Source organism: Haliaeetus leucocephalus, unplaced genomic scaffold, assembly GCF_000737465.1.
Source record: "Haliaeetus leucocephalus isolate CR32 unplaced genomic scaffold, Haliaeetus_leucocephalus-4.0 Scaffold1000, whole genome shotgun sequence".
Lineage (NCBI taxonomy): Eukaryota > Metazoa > Chordata > Aves > Accipitriformes > Accipitridae > Haliaeetus > Haliaeetus leucocephalus.
Window position 1 is genome coordinate 1,396,625 of NW_010973436.1, and position 15,372 is coordinate 1,411,996.

Sequence of the window (15,372 nt, forward strand, 5' to 3'; positions counted from 1 at the left end):
TCCCTGGAGGTATTTAAAAGACATGTAGACATGGTGCTTAGGGACATGGTTTAGTGGTGGACTCAGCAGTGTTAACTTTACGGTTGAACTCAATGATCTTAAGGGTTTTTTCCAATCTAAATGATTCTATGATTCTATAAATGGCTGGGACGGACCTCTGTGAAGATTCATGTTCGCATACAGAAATGCTGGTGCTGTGGTGGGTTGTCCTCTAGCTGAAAAGTAACATCTTTGCACATGGATAGTTCTGGTCAGATACTCCCAGTCACCAGGTTAGGCTGATGTTAGCAACTGGCCCAGTATCACTTTGCTTCCCAGACTGTTTTGTCCAGCACTCACTGCCACTTTTCCTCTTTGGATCCAGAAGTTCCTAAAAGGCCTTACGCTGATTCTTCCTGAATATCTGCTTGAAAGTAATATGTTTTAATTCATAGCCTAAATCCATGGTTTTCATATTGCTATGTACTTAACACAGCAAGCGTGATGTGTAACTGCAATGCCTTCTGCCAGCCAAGGCTGCACATAGGGATGGCTGCCAGTAACTTCCACTCCTGGGGCCACAGCCAGCGTTCCCAGGACTCTAGTTTTTCTGTCACAGACAAACTCTTAACAGATCATAGGAGTTCAAGGATGAACAGTGCAGAAAAACAGAATCTGTGCTACAGATGATGTGTCTGGATGAGGAGCAGTTCCAACAACCCACAAGGTCCTTGGCTGTTGGAAGTCCCTTTGCTCCTGCTGTTGGCGCAGCCTTCCCACATCAGCACACCAAGGGGCCTCTCTTGGCTGTGTGATCCTTTCAACTTTGCGCTGATGTTGTTCCAAGAAAGGCGTCTCTATTCCTTCCATAGATGGCTTGGCTTTGTCTTTCTGAATTGCACCAAGTGTCTTCCATTACTAGATCGCAAGGAAATAGCCCATTCCCTTTTTTCCACCAAATCCTACTCATCCCATTTCTTCAAAACCTTGCAGTGAGGATTCTTCTCTGAATTTTCAGTATCTCATCATTGCCTCTAGAGAAAACTCAGGCTAATGGACCACTTTGCTAGGGTAAAAGAGGTTCTAGAAGAAAGAAGGTGGTGTGTCTCAGAATGTCAAATCTGGAATCCTCCCAGCAAAAGGAGAGGGTAAGTGAACTCAGCTTCATTAATTTCTTTGGAGATTGTTGGAAAACAGAGGAAAGACTTCTGTCAGAAGACAGGATAGGTGAGTGACATCTGTTGGAAGAGTATCACAACAGGTGACTGCAGCACTAGATACAAGACACAAGGCTGCTTTTATTCCCTTTCTGATTGCTGTCCTGTCATATTGGGACAGCATGGAATGGAGCCAATTTTCTTCATAGCAGCTCATGTGATGCTGTTTTGGATTTGTGAGGGAGACAGTGTTGATAACACACCAGTGTTTTGGCTATTGCTGAACAGTGCTTGCACAACATCAAGGCTTTCTCTTTTTCTCTCTGCTTCCCTCCCAGCAAGCAGGCTGGGGATGGACAAGTTGGGAATGGACATAGCCAGGACAGTTGCCCCAAACTGATCAAGGTGATATTCCATACCATATGATGTCATTCTCAGCAAATAAAAGCTTAACAAAAGGAGGAGGATGCAGAGACATTTATGGTTGCAGCATTTGTCTTCTCAAGTAAACACTATACACACTGAGACGCAGGAAATGGCTAAACATCTGCCTGCTGATAGGACATGGTGATTAGATTCCTTATTTTGCTTTGCCTGCATGCAGCTTTTGCTTAACTGTCTTTATCTCAATCCACAAGTCTTGCTTGTCTTCTATTTTCTCCCCATCCTGCAGGAGAGGGGAAGGAGTGAGCAGCTGGGTAGGTGCTTGATAGATGGCCAAGGTCAAACCGTCACACCCACATACATGTGTGGAATATTCCCACTTTTCACACAAAATGATTGCCTCCTCACTACTGCTTATATTTGACAGGCAGGCTTGGCTAAATTTACACTTCTTCCATGCTTTCTGGAACAAGCACAGATGAGACTGCAGACATCCTCTTCACTGACATCACTGGCTGCTCAAAAAAATCATCTCCCATAAATTAGCCTCTTTGCTTTGCACATTTACCAATAAAGGACACACAACATCTGTGCACACCTGCTCCATAAGCAACTTGGCCTGTCAGGCTACAGGTCACTGGTCCAACCAACAGTCCTTTCCTCAGGCACCCAGCTGTCTTGCATGTGCTCCTAGCTCTGCGATACTTGGGCTGCATGATAACGTAGGTCATGAGGCCCAATTCATGCACATCATTCTCTCCACTGTGAATCAGCCCTTCATTAGATGTCTGTTGTCCTATGCTAAACTATGGGATTTCTGCCCCAAAACACTCACTCCACACACAGCTAACCCATGGATGCCCATGATAATATCATCCTTACTTGCCTGCTCTATCACGGGCACTTGCCTCTTATACAGCAATCTCAATAATTAAAGAGTTTAGGTCCATTATAAACTTTCTTCTTCGCTCACCATTGCGTGTTTGGTGTATCATCTTCTCCTACATTTGGTCTATCTCAAGCTATTCAGAGCAGGGACCATCTTTTTCTTCCCTTGGAAGAAAAAGCCTGTCTCTCTAATCCACTTGAGATTTTCACACTATCAAGATGCATATTAATTATGAACATAGGGCTGATACAGTCTACTAGGCTCTCCAAAGATCTATCTCCAAAGCAACATCCTTCACCAAAACTCTATACATACATACACTAGGCATCCATGTGATAATAGAGAAAAACCTTACTGATGATAATTTGATTAAAATACAGAAAATAAGAATAGTTGCAAACAGTCTCCCATGAACAGAAATCAGCAATGGAGTTCTACAGGGATCAGTGATGTTGAATATAACCATAAATGGACAAGAAAAAGAACAATGACAAATTCTGTTGGCAAAAGTTATTCATGGCTGTAACAATAAGGACTGAAGAACTGCAGAAGGGCCTTACAAGATTCAATGACATGGACAACAAAGGGTAGTGAAAGGCGCCCATACAACACATGACAGAATATGCTGGGAAAATATAATACAAAGATCTATAAAAATTATGATGGTAAAGACAGTTTGAGTGCACATTCTCTCCTACAATGCAGAACTAAGGTACCATCAAATTAAGGTAGCAAGAGACACGTCCAAATAAAGACTGAACAAATTAATGTAAAAGATACTCATCAAGAATTATTGAAGATACCACTCCTGGATAAAGAAATATGCCTTTTTTGCTTCAACAAGTTATTATTCAACATAATTCTGTTTAAAAAAAAAATGCACCTCCCCCCACAAAAAATAACCTCACAACCGAACTTCATTGCACAGCTGGCAAAAGGCCTTATAAAGGCTTACAATAATAACAGTAAGAAAGAGACACATAACTAGATAACTGTCAGCAGGGGTTTCTACTGCTTCCGTCTTCACATCTGTAAGAGGTTTTGTATAAATATCTGCATTATTACTGCCTAAAGTCTAACTCCAAGATCACTTAAATAGCATTTATTAAACACTGACCATTGACCTTTTATGACAATTGACAGTTCTCAGGAATTCACAAAAGTTGTCATGCACATTAGGAAAACAAAAAAATATCTACAATTGGGGTTTGCAATTTACATTCAGTTTCTAAGAGCTAGGCCATGGAATTCCAAAGTGGGAAAGTTTATTTGCTAGGACTAAAACAGAAACCCCTCAATTCAAAATATAAAGAACAGACTAATAAAAATGCCTATCTGCATTCTTTGATACATATAATGTCCCAGAAGCAGAGTTTGATGGTCCAAGTCTTTTATTTCCGGTATTTAACAAGAAACCTATACTCTTCTAAATAAACACATACTGTAAACCTCATTAAGATCTTCCATCTACCAGAAATATTCACATTTGTTTAAACAAGGAATTTCTTCTTGAAGTCACTGAAATGAAGATGAATATGGTCCAGATCACCAGCTTCAGTATTTCAGCTTTGCTGCATTTTTCTACGCATCTCTTCAAGTGCCGCTTCCCGTTCTCTTAAGAGCTGTTTAAGTCGTTTTATTTTTTCATCCCGTATTGTTTCATCCAAGTCTGGGGGAGTCAAAGGGAAAGCATCATCTCGGAAAGAACCTTCAAGAACTGAAGTATCACCTTCACAAGACACTAAAACTGGAATACTAAAGTCTGTAATGTCAGTATATTGAGAGTATGGGTCTTGCTCAGAGTCCCTCCCTAGAGACGATGTAACAAAGTCTGTGGAAATACCTTGCTGCGGTAAGACTGGTGGGGGTGAAACACTTCTGTTAAGTACACTGACACTTGAGGTGGTATTTTCTGAACTTGGACTTGTGGTTGATTTGACTGAAGTTTTCCTTCTCTTTCCACTGTCTGACAGTGGTGAGGATTTTATTTTTCTTTTCTTAGTCAAATCCTCTTCCAAATCCACAATTATCTGTACAGTCAAGAAACATACAAAATATACTTCTGTTAAATTGAGCATCATTCTACATTATAACATCATAGTTCACTAAGCGCAAATTACAAGTTATTTGTTGCAAGCTTCTTAGAATTACTATATGGAAGATGTTTCTTTTAGCAATTTGAGCAAACATACTTCCATATTCAATATTTTTCTAACAAAGATTCCCAATTAACAATTCCAGAACACTAAATTCCTTTTTTAGTCAACAGTGCACTTCTGCCTTTCCTCTGCATACCTATCGCCTCCTGTGGTTGCTTGAGTTCTTTAACTGTAATGTAAGACAAAAACTTTCTATCTAGCTTGATGGGAAAATTCGAAACATAGAAGAATTCATGCTTACATTTCCAAAAAGCTTAAACATTAGCAATAATGTCCATTACAAGAGTGCATTCCTGTCAGCTGTTTTGTTATTTAAATGTTAATGTACTTTACTAAGAGCACCCAGCAGATCTGCTCAAAGCAGGGCTCTTAACACAGAATTACTAAAACCTGAGAAAGCCTTTGACTGGGTAGAGTAGAATCATACAAAAGAAAACTTAGAACACTATGGCTGCACAGAACTACTTTGGATGGATAAAATAATTTTAATGCATTAAGATGGAAATCCTTACGTCGAGGGAACATTTCCAGAAGCACCCAAACAAGTTCCTAGCCAATGACAAAGGACTAAGTTTATAAAGACATCTGTAACTCTAAAGATTAGACAGGTACACAGGTAAATTTCTTTTAATAAAACCACACATGACTAAGTGGGTACCCTTCTTTGGAAGTCAGCCACACATAGTCATGTGAGTGATTGAAGTGCCTTGAAATAATGGCACTTGACTGATTTCAAACTCAAGGGTAGAGCCTCACAAAAAATTATTCTTCTATTATTCTGCTTATATCCATTGCACTACTGGATAAACATAATTGTTGCATAAGGCTAAATATAAATCAGGATACAGAGGTACGGTTTCTATTCCAATGAAGACTATCCCTTTGACTGTTCAGCCACCACTAGAGGGTCCAGTCTTCTTCAAAGCATTTGTTCTTCAAATTTCCTCCAGTGGAACCCAGAAAAGAGGACAAAAACTCTTAGATGGTACTCAAGTCGTACTGAAATCACACAACTCTGTTGTGGTACACAAACAAGTTGTTGGAACAATTCTCACAGGGACCATAACAATTACTGACTTGCTCTGGTGAATCCAGAGGTGGGAGGGTCCAAATAAACACGCAGCTCTGTATTGACTACACATATGCTGCTTTCTGAATGTGTTGCAGTACATGTTTTAGCACTGAAAAATTTCAAGATACCTTTTCTTCTTTAACACATTCCTGACGTTGATTTGTTATTTCCACATCTAACGATGAAGAACTGCAAGAGTCATTTTTCCTTTTCAAGCTGTTACTGGAAAAAAACCTTTCTTCTGGTTTCTCATAGGGGGTCCTTAATGGTATTCTTTTAAGGTACACTCTCTCCTCCTTAGAGAGACCAAATTTTTTCCTTAATTCCAAGTATTGTTTCCAATGTGGCTTCTCTTGGTGTTTGATTTTAATAACCTTTCCTGGTGAATCCATCTTTTCACACTGGATCTGAAATATAGAAACAGTGAGAGAGCCATCAATCACACTCTCTCACTCTCTCTCTCTTTCTCTCTCCATACATATAAACTAAAATCTAGTTACTAGAAAGACAGGTGAACATTTGTTTTGTCTGCCATTCTCCGAGAGTTACATTTAACACAGGTAAGCCAATTTTGAGAAATTATATACATATTATGATAGATCTAACTTTCTTGTTGGCTATTTAAAACCCAAGAACATTGTGGAACATCCAGAAAATGCACAGTCCAACTAGTAAACCACAGAAGTAAAAGAAACAAGGGAACCACCTATTCTAAAACTTTAAAGTAACAAAGGAAGATGACAGAAGATCAGACAGTGTCTTTACAGTGTCACTTTCAGACTGCTGAATGCATTTCATATTTGCATTGTGGCTGATAATACTAATAAAGAACTATTAGCCATCTCTTGTATCCAACTGCATTGTAACCTGAACTGTTTCTGATTCTTCAAGTTCAATCTCATATCAGTATGTCTGGCAATCCACGGGCTTGCAAATTTACAGACTAAAAGCAGCAAACATTTGATAATGCTATTTTTCACAGAGGTTAAAGCAAATGAGAATGCTAACACTCAGCATCACACAGAACTGAAGAAAAAAAAGTCTATTTTAACCATTTTTTCAGGTGAGGAACAATCAAAAAAGAGAGCCTACAGTCTGTTGCAATGATTAAATGTCTAAAATTTGCACAAACATGCTTAGCTGACATTTCTCATCTGCCTCATCAACACAAGCAAGCATAAACTAGCTTCAGAATGATTTTTTTTTTATCTGGAGGCAAATTCGTTCTGGCCTCTTGAGCAACTGAAAACTTGACCTACATACCTTCATGGGTAGAGTTCATAGGACTTGAGGCTGAAGACTTTTTTACATATTTTTGACGTTATGATCTTAAAAGAATATGTAGGTCCAGCCTGAAGAGGGAATGCCATTAAAGGTCTCAAGAGTTTCTTCTGCCTGACATGAAACCATGAGTCAAAGGAGGTGGATCCCTCCCCATCATGGCATGAAAGGAAGGAAACACAGCTCCTGCCTTTGGCTGTCTGAGCTAGTGGATACTGAAGCTGACTTAGTGCAACACCAGTTTGTCTCTGGATGACAAACCCTGCTCTTCTACCTTGTTTTCCTCTTGTGCAGCTGCAAACGTTTCTACCTTACATCACACCTACAACACAGTCAATGGCTGTGCTGTGAGAATGTGGCATCAACAACATTAGAAAGCAGATAGCTGTCAGAGCTCAATGAACAACTTTCCTATAGTTTCAGTTGTTACCAACAATTTATCTTGTGAGGAAATAAAAAGTCATCTTCTGCCTGCCCCTTTCTTTTCTTTATGCATTTTCTCACTTGCATAGTGCAATTTTATTGGAAAAAAAGAAGATCATTTATTGATTAGAACCACACTTTAGACGAGCATTTCCAGTGACAGGATACCTAGTTACAAAAAATCTGTGAACTTATTAATAGCCATTTTAGTCAAATAGAACCAGGACCATATAACAGTTTAGCAGAGATGGAGATGGGCATGTTTATTGGAGAGAGTTACCTTTTGCCAGTCTTCACTGAAAGCACACTCTTGCTTAGACTGAGGTAAAACAGCACTTGCTGCTTTGGGGGAATCAATCTTTTCTTTGCCATTTTGGCATACATTTTCCTGTGTCCCTACTGCTGTAATAGGGGTCACTCCACTTGAAATGCTCTCGGTGAAGGGCAAACTCTTTCTCTGGTTTACAGTGGAATCCTGCTGATTAGCACTTGGTGTCACCAGAGCTGCAGGTGCAGATTTTAAATCATTTCTTAAGCCAGCTGGTGAAGAAATTTTTGAGTTTGTACATGGTTTTGGATCTTTCTGAGACAGCACCATTCCTTTGCTTTTTGACAATACAAGGTTCACTACTTTATTGGTTATTTTATTGACTGCAGTAGAATCAATTAGCTTGGATGTCTGCTTTTTAAGTGAAGCATCAGAAGAAGAAGATGCTTGTTTGTCAGCTTGGGCTGACAGAACATCAGAGCCTCTTTTGGTCAACAAATAGACTTTCCCATTGTACATGACCAGAGCATTATCTTTAATAGGTGTGATTTTTGTTTGGCTTCCACCAGGACCACTAGAACAGAGTGGTAAAATATTTGCAGAGTTAGCTTCTACATTCTTCATGTCTGACAAAGTTTTCAAGATCTTGGAAGCCATATTATTAGATGACTTTACAGGAATAAGGCAAGGCGCTGATGACTGTGGACTTTCTTGCACAATCCATTTCATTGGCGTTTGCTGACACTGCTGACCATCAGATGTTACTGTCTCAGGAGAAGAACTATTTCCCTTTTGTGTAGCTGTCATTATTAATGTTTTTGAAACTTCTGTGGCAGGTTTTGGGCAAATGGCTTGCAAACGCTTGGGAAGTACTGTTTTCACTGTGTTCACTGGTGACACATATATAACAGTTGGCATTTTTGTACTGTCAGCTCCTCCAGACACATTTGTTGCTGCAGCTGCAAGTATTTTTTGCTGTATTGCAGGTGGTAAAAAAGAAGCTGGGACAGATTTCACTTCTGCATCAGCTGGTATCTGGAGGTGGTGGCCAGAGGGCAGTACTGGAGACTTCACAGTAACTGGAAGACTTTTTGTGTTTACCAACATGTATGCAGTGTTACTCTGGTTAGATGAACTTGTTACAGCAATGTTCTGCAAAGACAGTCTATCAACTGAAACACAACTGCTCTGGATGTTAGCAGCTGATTTTGGAATTAAGCTTTCTCTTTCAGAACCTGCCCTAACACTTTCCTGATTGTCTAATGTCCTTGTAAGAATAATCTTTCCAGGATTAGGAGACTGAAAAACAGGTATCTTAACAGATGAAGGTGCAGTAGTATTGGCAAGCTGTGTCTTAAAAGTAAGATGGACTGGACTAGAAATATTCGCTTTAGAATTATTTGGCATGGCTGAAGACTGAACTATTGGCACAAAGCTTCCAGAAGATTTAGAAATTGGAAGTAATTTCAGAAGGTTTTTTCCATCTGGTCCCGTCGTCTGAACTACTCGGTACATACAGCCTGCAATGCTTAACAAAGAAAAGATAAAAGAAAAAGAAAAACGAAAGATAGCATAAGTGAACACAGCATAGATATTTTAATTAATGTGCATCAGTGAATTGTATACCCAGCACTGCTACACCTTAGAAGCAGATTAACTACTGAAAAATGCCAGATCTAACCTTCAGGAGCTTCACTGGCAAAAATCATACTGATCTACTCAGTGTACATTTGGGGTTAGCATTTCAGAATACCACAGACTATCTGAAAATAATGTCCAACTTTTACATCACAGAGTAGCAAGAAATGGCATCCTTTTCAGATAAAAATAAGTTAAAAGACCCAAGAAAACACCTTACATTATCCTCCTCTTCTACTTACAGGGCCTTTCATTCTAAAAAAGAAAAACATTATCTCCAGATTTCACAAAGAAGCCATATTTTTTGCTTTCCCATCTCCCTGTTACTATTAATACCCCTCCTTAGTGCTATGAAGCATGAATTTCAGGAAAGCTTCAGGAAAATACAGGCAGATTAGTTGCATGGCAAGATGGAAGCAGAACTTACTTCAGACACATACATACAAAAAAGAAATTAAGATGCAGAACACATTTACTTTGTGGAATAAGATGTAGGGTGATCAACTCAAATGCTTGCATCTCACCTGCCCGCTCATTCTTTAGGCAGATATAGACTACAAAGGTGGTCATCTTCAAAGAGATGAAAAAAACCCAAACTCAAATGCTATCAACGTACATACATTTATGAGAACAGAAGCCTAAGTCTATGAAGGAAAAGGCTTCAAAAACAAGGAGGAATGCACAGAAACAGCACCAGAGAAAACTGCAGAGTAAATACAAATTTTTTGCAGGTGAAGATAGGAACTCAAAACAGCAAACAGACAGAACCTTGTCAAACCAAAAGTTAGTTGTAACTCCTTCAAATGCCAAGATTTTTCAAGTCCATTGCAAGACAGAGAATCTTTCCCACTTCAAGTGAGTTTGCCCAAATGCAGGCATCTTCCCCAAAGAACTCTTGGACTTTCAGAATAATAATCTAATGCCCAAAGCACTGCAGAAGCATCATGGCATATTGAGACATACATGATCAAAACAGAGCTTCCCTCACTAGTAAAGAAGAGACCAAATGAACTGGAAGTAGGTTTCATGGTCTTGACATCAGATCCAGAATGATTAAAAGGCAAAGCTGCCAACTCCGTCACCAAGAGCGTTCTAGCTCTGTCCCATTGACTTTCTACATCGATAAATGCATTGAGAACATGGACGTGAGATTATTTCCCAGTCCCAGTCCAGATGACATCAGTATTGTGTTCTGTTTACTGTCAAGTAGTTTTGAAACACTGGCATTTTTTCTGGCAGTGAAGCGTTACAGTTTGGGCTTCCAACTCAGCTTGGAACAGTGACTAGAGATATCATTCATGCGTCCCACCGTTGTATCTGCTCAGGAAGTCAGTCAAGACATTGCCTTTTCCCATCAAGTGAGAAGTCACAAGAATGCTCTTCACTCACAGAGTTGGAGAGTTCCTGCTAGTCTGAGGGGTCACAGTCCCCTTGGTAGTCGACATAAATAACCATGCTATTGTCTGTCTAAAACATAAAGGCTTTAGACACGCAGAGCTTTCCTTGCTGCAACCTTAGAATTAACTCCCACATCCAGTATTTTGGTACAATGCCTCATTTCTATGGCATACTGTGTGAAAAAGCAGACATTTACGTCATTTATCAGTGCAGTGGGCAAGAAGGTTTGCAACATTTTTGTTTTAAAAATAACATACTGAAAATGAAAACATGGGCAATATGCCACATGGTTCCTAGTGGAAGCTCCCATCAAAGGTTTTAGTCGTAAAGTGGAGATGGATGTTTTGGAATCAGAAATGGTAGTTGAGAAGGACTAGCACTGAAGGGTAATGATCTTACAGAAATATTTTTGCTTAAACAAAGAGCAACTAGAAATATTTGTATGTTTAAACTTAATTAAAGCAGAAAAGACTCACTTTTGGAGCCACTTTAAATCTCCTAGCTCTACTGATAATGCAGAATTAGGAAGACCAGCACTGAGCTCCTGCACAGCTTTTTACATCTGTATCTGTTACATGCTTCAAAGGCAAATACAGAAGAAAATTTTCAGCAAGTTCCACAGACATGGAACTGCTGAACCACTACAGCTTTTACAGAGCAAACAGGCACTTACCTCCACTCAAACTAACTAGCACTGCAAAAAGGCATCAAAGGGCAGAAGAAACCTCCAAAGAGGCACGGTCCTCCACCTGTCAAAGCAAGGGGATACCTCTAACTTTTGGGCAAGATGAGGGGGAGCAGATCAGAGAGAGAGTAAGCAAGAAAAACAGGGAGAGAAAGAGAGAGATGAGATGAGATAGAGGATGCATTTGCATATTTCCTTCAGCAGTAATGCCGGTTTCCGGTGCTCACCTCCATTTTTCTTGTTTCTACCTTGAGTCACTGTTGACATCCCTTTCAATGGACTTAAAAAAAAATGTTTTGACACTGTGCTACAAACAGGATCTTTCAAGAAGGCTGAGGAAGAAATCTCCTTTAAAAAATCCAGTTTGTCTGAACTCCAGATCGTTCTGCTTTTCATGATTACAGAAGACAACCGCAGCTTTTTATCTTCACACTTTATGCAAAAAGAGCAAGAAACCGCAAGATTACAGTTTCCTGGAAAATTACATTCTTTTACTTGAAACAAATAGCAGGTACTTACAGGATTGCAGAATTACAAAAAGCTAAATAGATAGACAAGAAAAAAGGAAAGGAAGTGTTCAGATGATATTGAGAAGTTGTATTCACACATATGTACTCAAAAATCTACGAAAGAAGGAAAGATCACAGAATCATAGACTACTTTGGGTTGGAAGGAACCTTTAAAGCTCATCTAGTCCAACCCCCCTGCCATAAGCAGGGACATCTTCAACTAGATCAGGTTGCTCAGAGCCCCATCCAACCTGACCTTGAATATTTCCAGGGATGGGGCATCGACCACTGCTCTGGGCAACCTGTTTCAGTGTTTCAACATCTGCATTGTAAAAAAATTCTTCCCTTATATCTAGTCTGAATCTACCCTCTCTTAGTTTAAAACCATTACCCCTTGTCCTATCACTACAGGCCCTGCTAAAAAGTCTGTCCCCATCTTTCTTATAAGCCCCCTTCAAGTACTGAAAGGCTGCAGTAAGGTGTCCCCGGAGTATTCTCTTCTCCAGGCTGAACAACCCCAACTCTCTCAGCTTTTCCTCATAGGAGAGGTGTTCCAGTCCTCTGATCATTTTTGTGGCTCTCCTCTGGACCCACTCCAACAGAACCGTGTCTTTCCTGTGCTGAGGGCTCCAGAGCTGGACACAGTACTCCAAGTAGAGATGCCATTGTCAAAATTTTTAGATGCTTTTGCTATTTCAATTCACATTGTAAGTTGAAAATGCCTCACCATATATATCTCACATCAGTAAAGACTTTTCCAGGTGATACAAAGAAATAACAAGGACTGACATTTCATGTTACTGAAATAAAATAAAGCATTTTCAGCTTTTTCACACATTATTGAGTGATGAAGAAGAGAGCTACAAGCTATTTTATTTCACTCTGCAAGGCCACTGTTTCTTTGAAGAATATGTTTTAAGAATTCCTTAAGTAGAGTGAAAAATCTTTCCTTCAGTATCCCCCATTAAGACTGTCAGATTAATTTAGTTTAAGAACAGGCTAACTTCTTTTCCTAAAAAATAGTAAAAGAAATTCTGTAGATCATGCCAAGTTGTACTTGGGGATTTTTCCCATAACTACTGAAGTAGAGTTTTCTTTCTGCTCTTCATCCTCCTTCACTTCCCTCCCCCACAAATATAAACCTCCTCAAATCTCATATATTAACACTTCGAAATACTTCTATTGTTATGATGCTTTTAGCATGGCCCAAGGCCTGAATATAAGGCAGATCCCTGAACAGAACTTGAGCAAAAAAAACTCATGGAAAAAGAAAAAAAAAAAAAAAAAAAAGTGGTAGACTGATAGAAATCTTACCTAATGACACCACAGAAACATTCAAATTCAGGTAGCCAGCTTTCTTTTAAAAAAAACAAACAAACAAAAAAAAAAAAAAAACCACAACAAAATTGTGACATTCACAGAGGGAACTAGATGACATTTTTCTTGACAGAAAGAGGTCATTATTTCTTTAGGTAAATAGTCTGCATGGCAATATTGAAAGCTTCCTAGTTAACAATGGAAATGGCACTAAGCAAGCTATGAAAGCAGAGATAACAAAAAGAAACAGAATTTATTTCTATCAAGCTAGAAAAATAAAAAGAATAGCCTACATTTCCCTCAGTTGAAACAGAATTCCTGTTTTCTTCACTTATATGATCAGGCACACCAATCTTATTGTCTAAAGTTGTCATCCCATACTGCTTATCACTCTTACAAAGCAGCAGGCTCAAAGAACAAAATACTGAGTATTTAAAAATTCATCTTCCGTCTCTAATTTTTGCATTAACAAAAATACCCTCAGAATATTTTCAGTAAATAAAACCATTCACCAAATCCATTCCAACCATCAGGGCATCCCAACACATTACTGCAACAGAAATCATGATCATGCCATCTACAAAATATATCAGTGGAGATAAAAAAGACAGAAGGACTGGCTTAAACTTCACTTAACACTTCAAAGTTGTCAGAAGAAACGTTCCCTTTCGCTAGAAGCAAGCTACTTTTTAGTCTGCCTTTACTCCCAGCTATTACTTCAGAGACAACTTTCATCTTCTATGAATATGAATAAATCAAACAGGGACTACAAGCCGCTACAAACTTCAGAGAACCAACTTAATTTATTTTAATGGGTTAAGCTGAATCCAGGAAGCAGCAACATAACATTTATTATAAATTGGAAGCATACACCTAGGGACTAATCAAAATTAATTGACTGTAGTCTATATTTATTTTATACAGCCTTATCCCATCCAGATATTAGCTGAATATTGTAATAAAATATGTTTTGTTATTGTTTTGTTATATATTTTATTATTATTACCTGAAGGAAATCTGGAAATCTATGTTGAGTCTGTAGATGAAGCTAGAAACCCTGTCCAGAATTTAGGTCCAAGTCATTCCTAACGGCTTGGAGTTTTATTGTAACCCAGAAGGCTTCAACAATGGCAGAAGAAACGTTTTCTGCTTGACAATAATTTTGTACGGAAAATCCTTTGCCCACTGGGGAATACTCCTTGGAGTACAGATAATTATTCTAGGATGCGCTAACTGCCGGGAAACGGCCCCTGTGCTTTATTATAAACCACAGCTCTACCAAACAATGACCAGGTCCTCCTTCAGCCATAAAACCTTTGGCAGAATTGCAGAGAACATCAACAGCGCCAAAGCTACTTCCCACGGCCACAGCAACCCCGTGGCTCTAACGAGCTAACCCAAAACTCTTCACCGAACAGATGCAGCGATTGCACAATTCCAGAGAGACAAACAAAACGCATTGGGAGCCAAACCATGACTCAAGCAGTCGGCCCCTGCTGAGCTCCTGCCAGTTTAAAGCAGGAATGTAAACACGGAGTCTTGGGCAGCCTAGAAAATTTCCTCGGCATGATTAGAATCAGCATCATCCAGCTCACATCAGGTCTACGGTTGCGTGTTTATGTTGCAGTTGAATTAAGAGATTGGTTTAAAGCCGTTCTACTACTGCAAAAAGTTAAAATCCCTGCATCTCACAGCCGGCTTCCTCTTCCCAATTTCCGGGCTGCCTCCGGCACAAGCCTAATCGCGCCGGGACTTCACCAGCCTCACGCAAACGCAAACCCCTGACAACGAAGGAGCGAGCGACGTCGTGCCAAGAGAGCCGGGCGAGCGCACCGCGTGCCGGGGCGGAGGCGTGAAGAGCCAATAGGGACGCCGGCGCGGCGGCAGGAGGAACACCCCCCGCCCGCTTCCCCCGCCCGGCCGCCCCAACGCCCCCATCCTCCTCTTCGGCCTCTCGCCCCTCGCCGCCGGGAAAGGCGACGCTCCCCCCGGCCAACGCCCCAACACCCGCGACACCTCGCCGCCTCCCCGCTGCGGGAAGCGGGCGGATGCCGGAGCCGGGCCCCTCCCACGCCGCCGCTTCGCACCCCGCTGGGCCCCAAGGCGCACCGGCGGGGCCCCGCCGAGGGCCGGAGGGAGGACGGCGGGACCGTACCTGGCGGGTCTCTCCCTGCTCGGCCGTGCCGGGCGCTCCCGAGCTGTCCGGGAGAACA

At 40.4% G+C, this 15,372-nt stretch overlaps 1 protein-coding gene across 7 annotated transcripts; it reads right to left on the reverse strand.

Moving 5' to 3' along the window:
• Positions 1-3,199: 3,199 nt before the first annotated feature.
• On the reverse strand, positions 3,200-15,372 carry LRIF1 (ligand dependent nuclear receptor interacting factor 1). Of its 7 annotated transcripts, none has more exons than XM_010584563.1 (5): positions 15,315-15,372; positions 11,322-11,397; positions 7,625-9,140; positions 5,769-6,047; positions 3,200-4,439 (listed from the first exon to the last, which is right to left on the reverse strand). In XM_010584563.1, exons 3-5 carry the CDS (start codon positions 9,125-9,127, stop codon positions 3,972-3,974), a joined length of 2,250 nt encoding a protein of 749 aa, XP_010582865.1. In that variant the 5' UTR covers positions 9,128-9,140; positions 11,322-11,397; positions 15,315-15,372; the 3' UTR covers positions 3,200-3,971. The 7 variants fall into 7 exon arrangements, with proteins under 7 accessions (XP_010582865.1, XP_010582866.1, XP_010582868.1 ...); XM_010584564.1 differs by lacking the exon at positions 15,315-15,372 and adding an exon at positions 13,157-13,212; XM_010584566.1 differs by lacking the exon at positions 11,322-11,397 and having other exon boundaries at positions 15,315-15,366.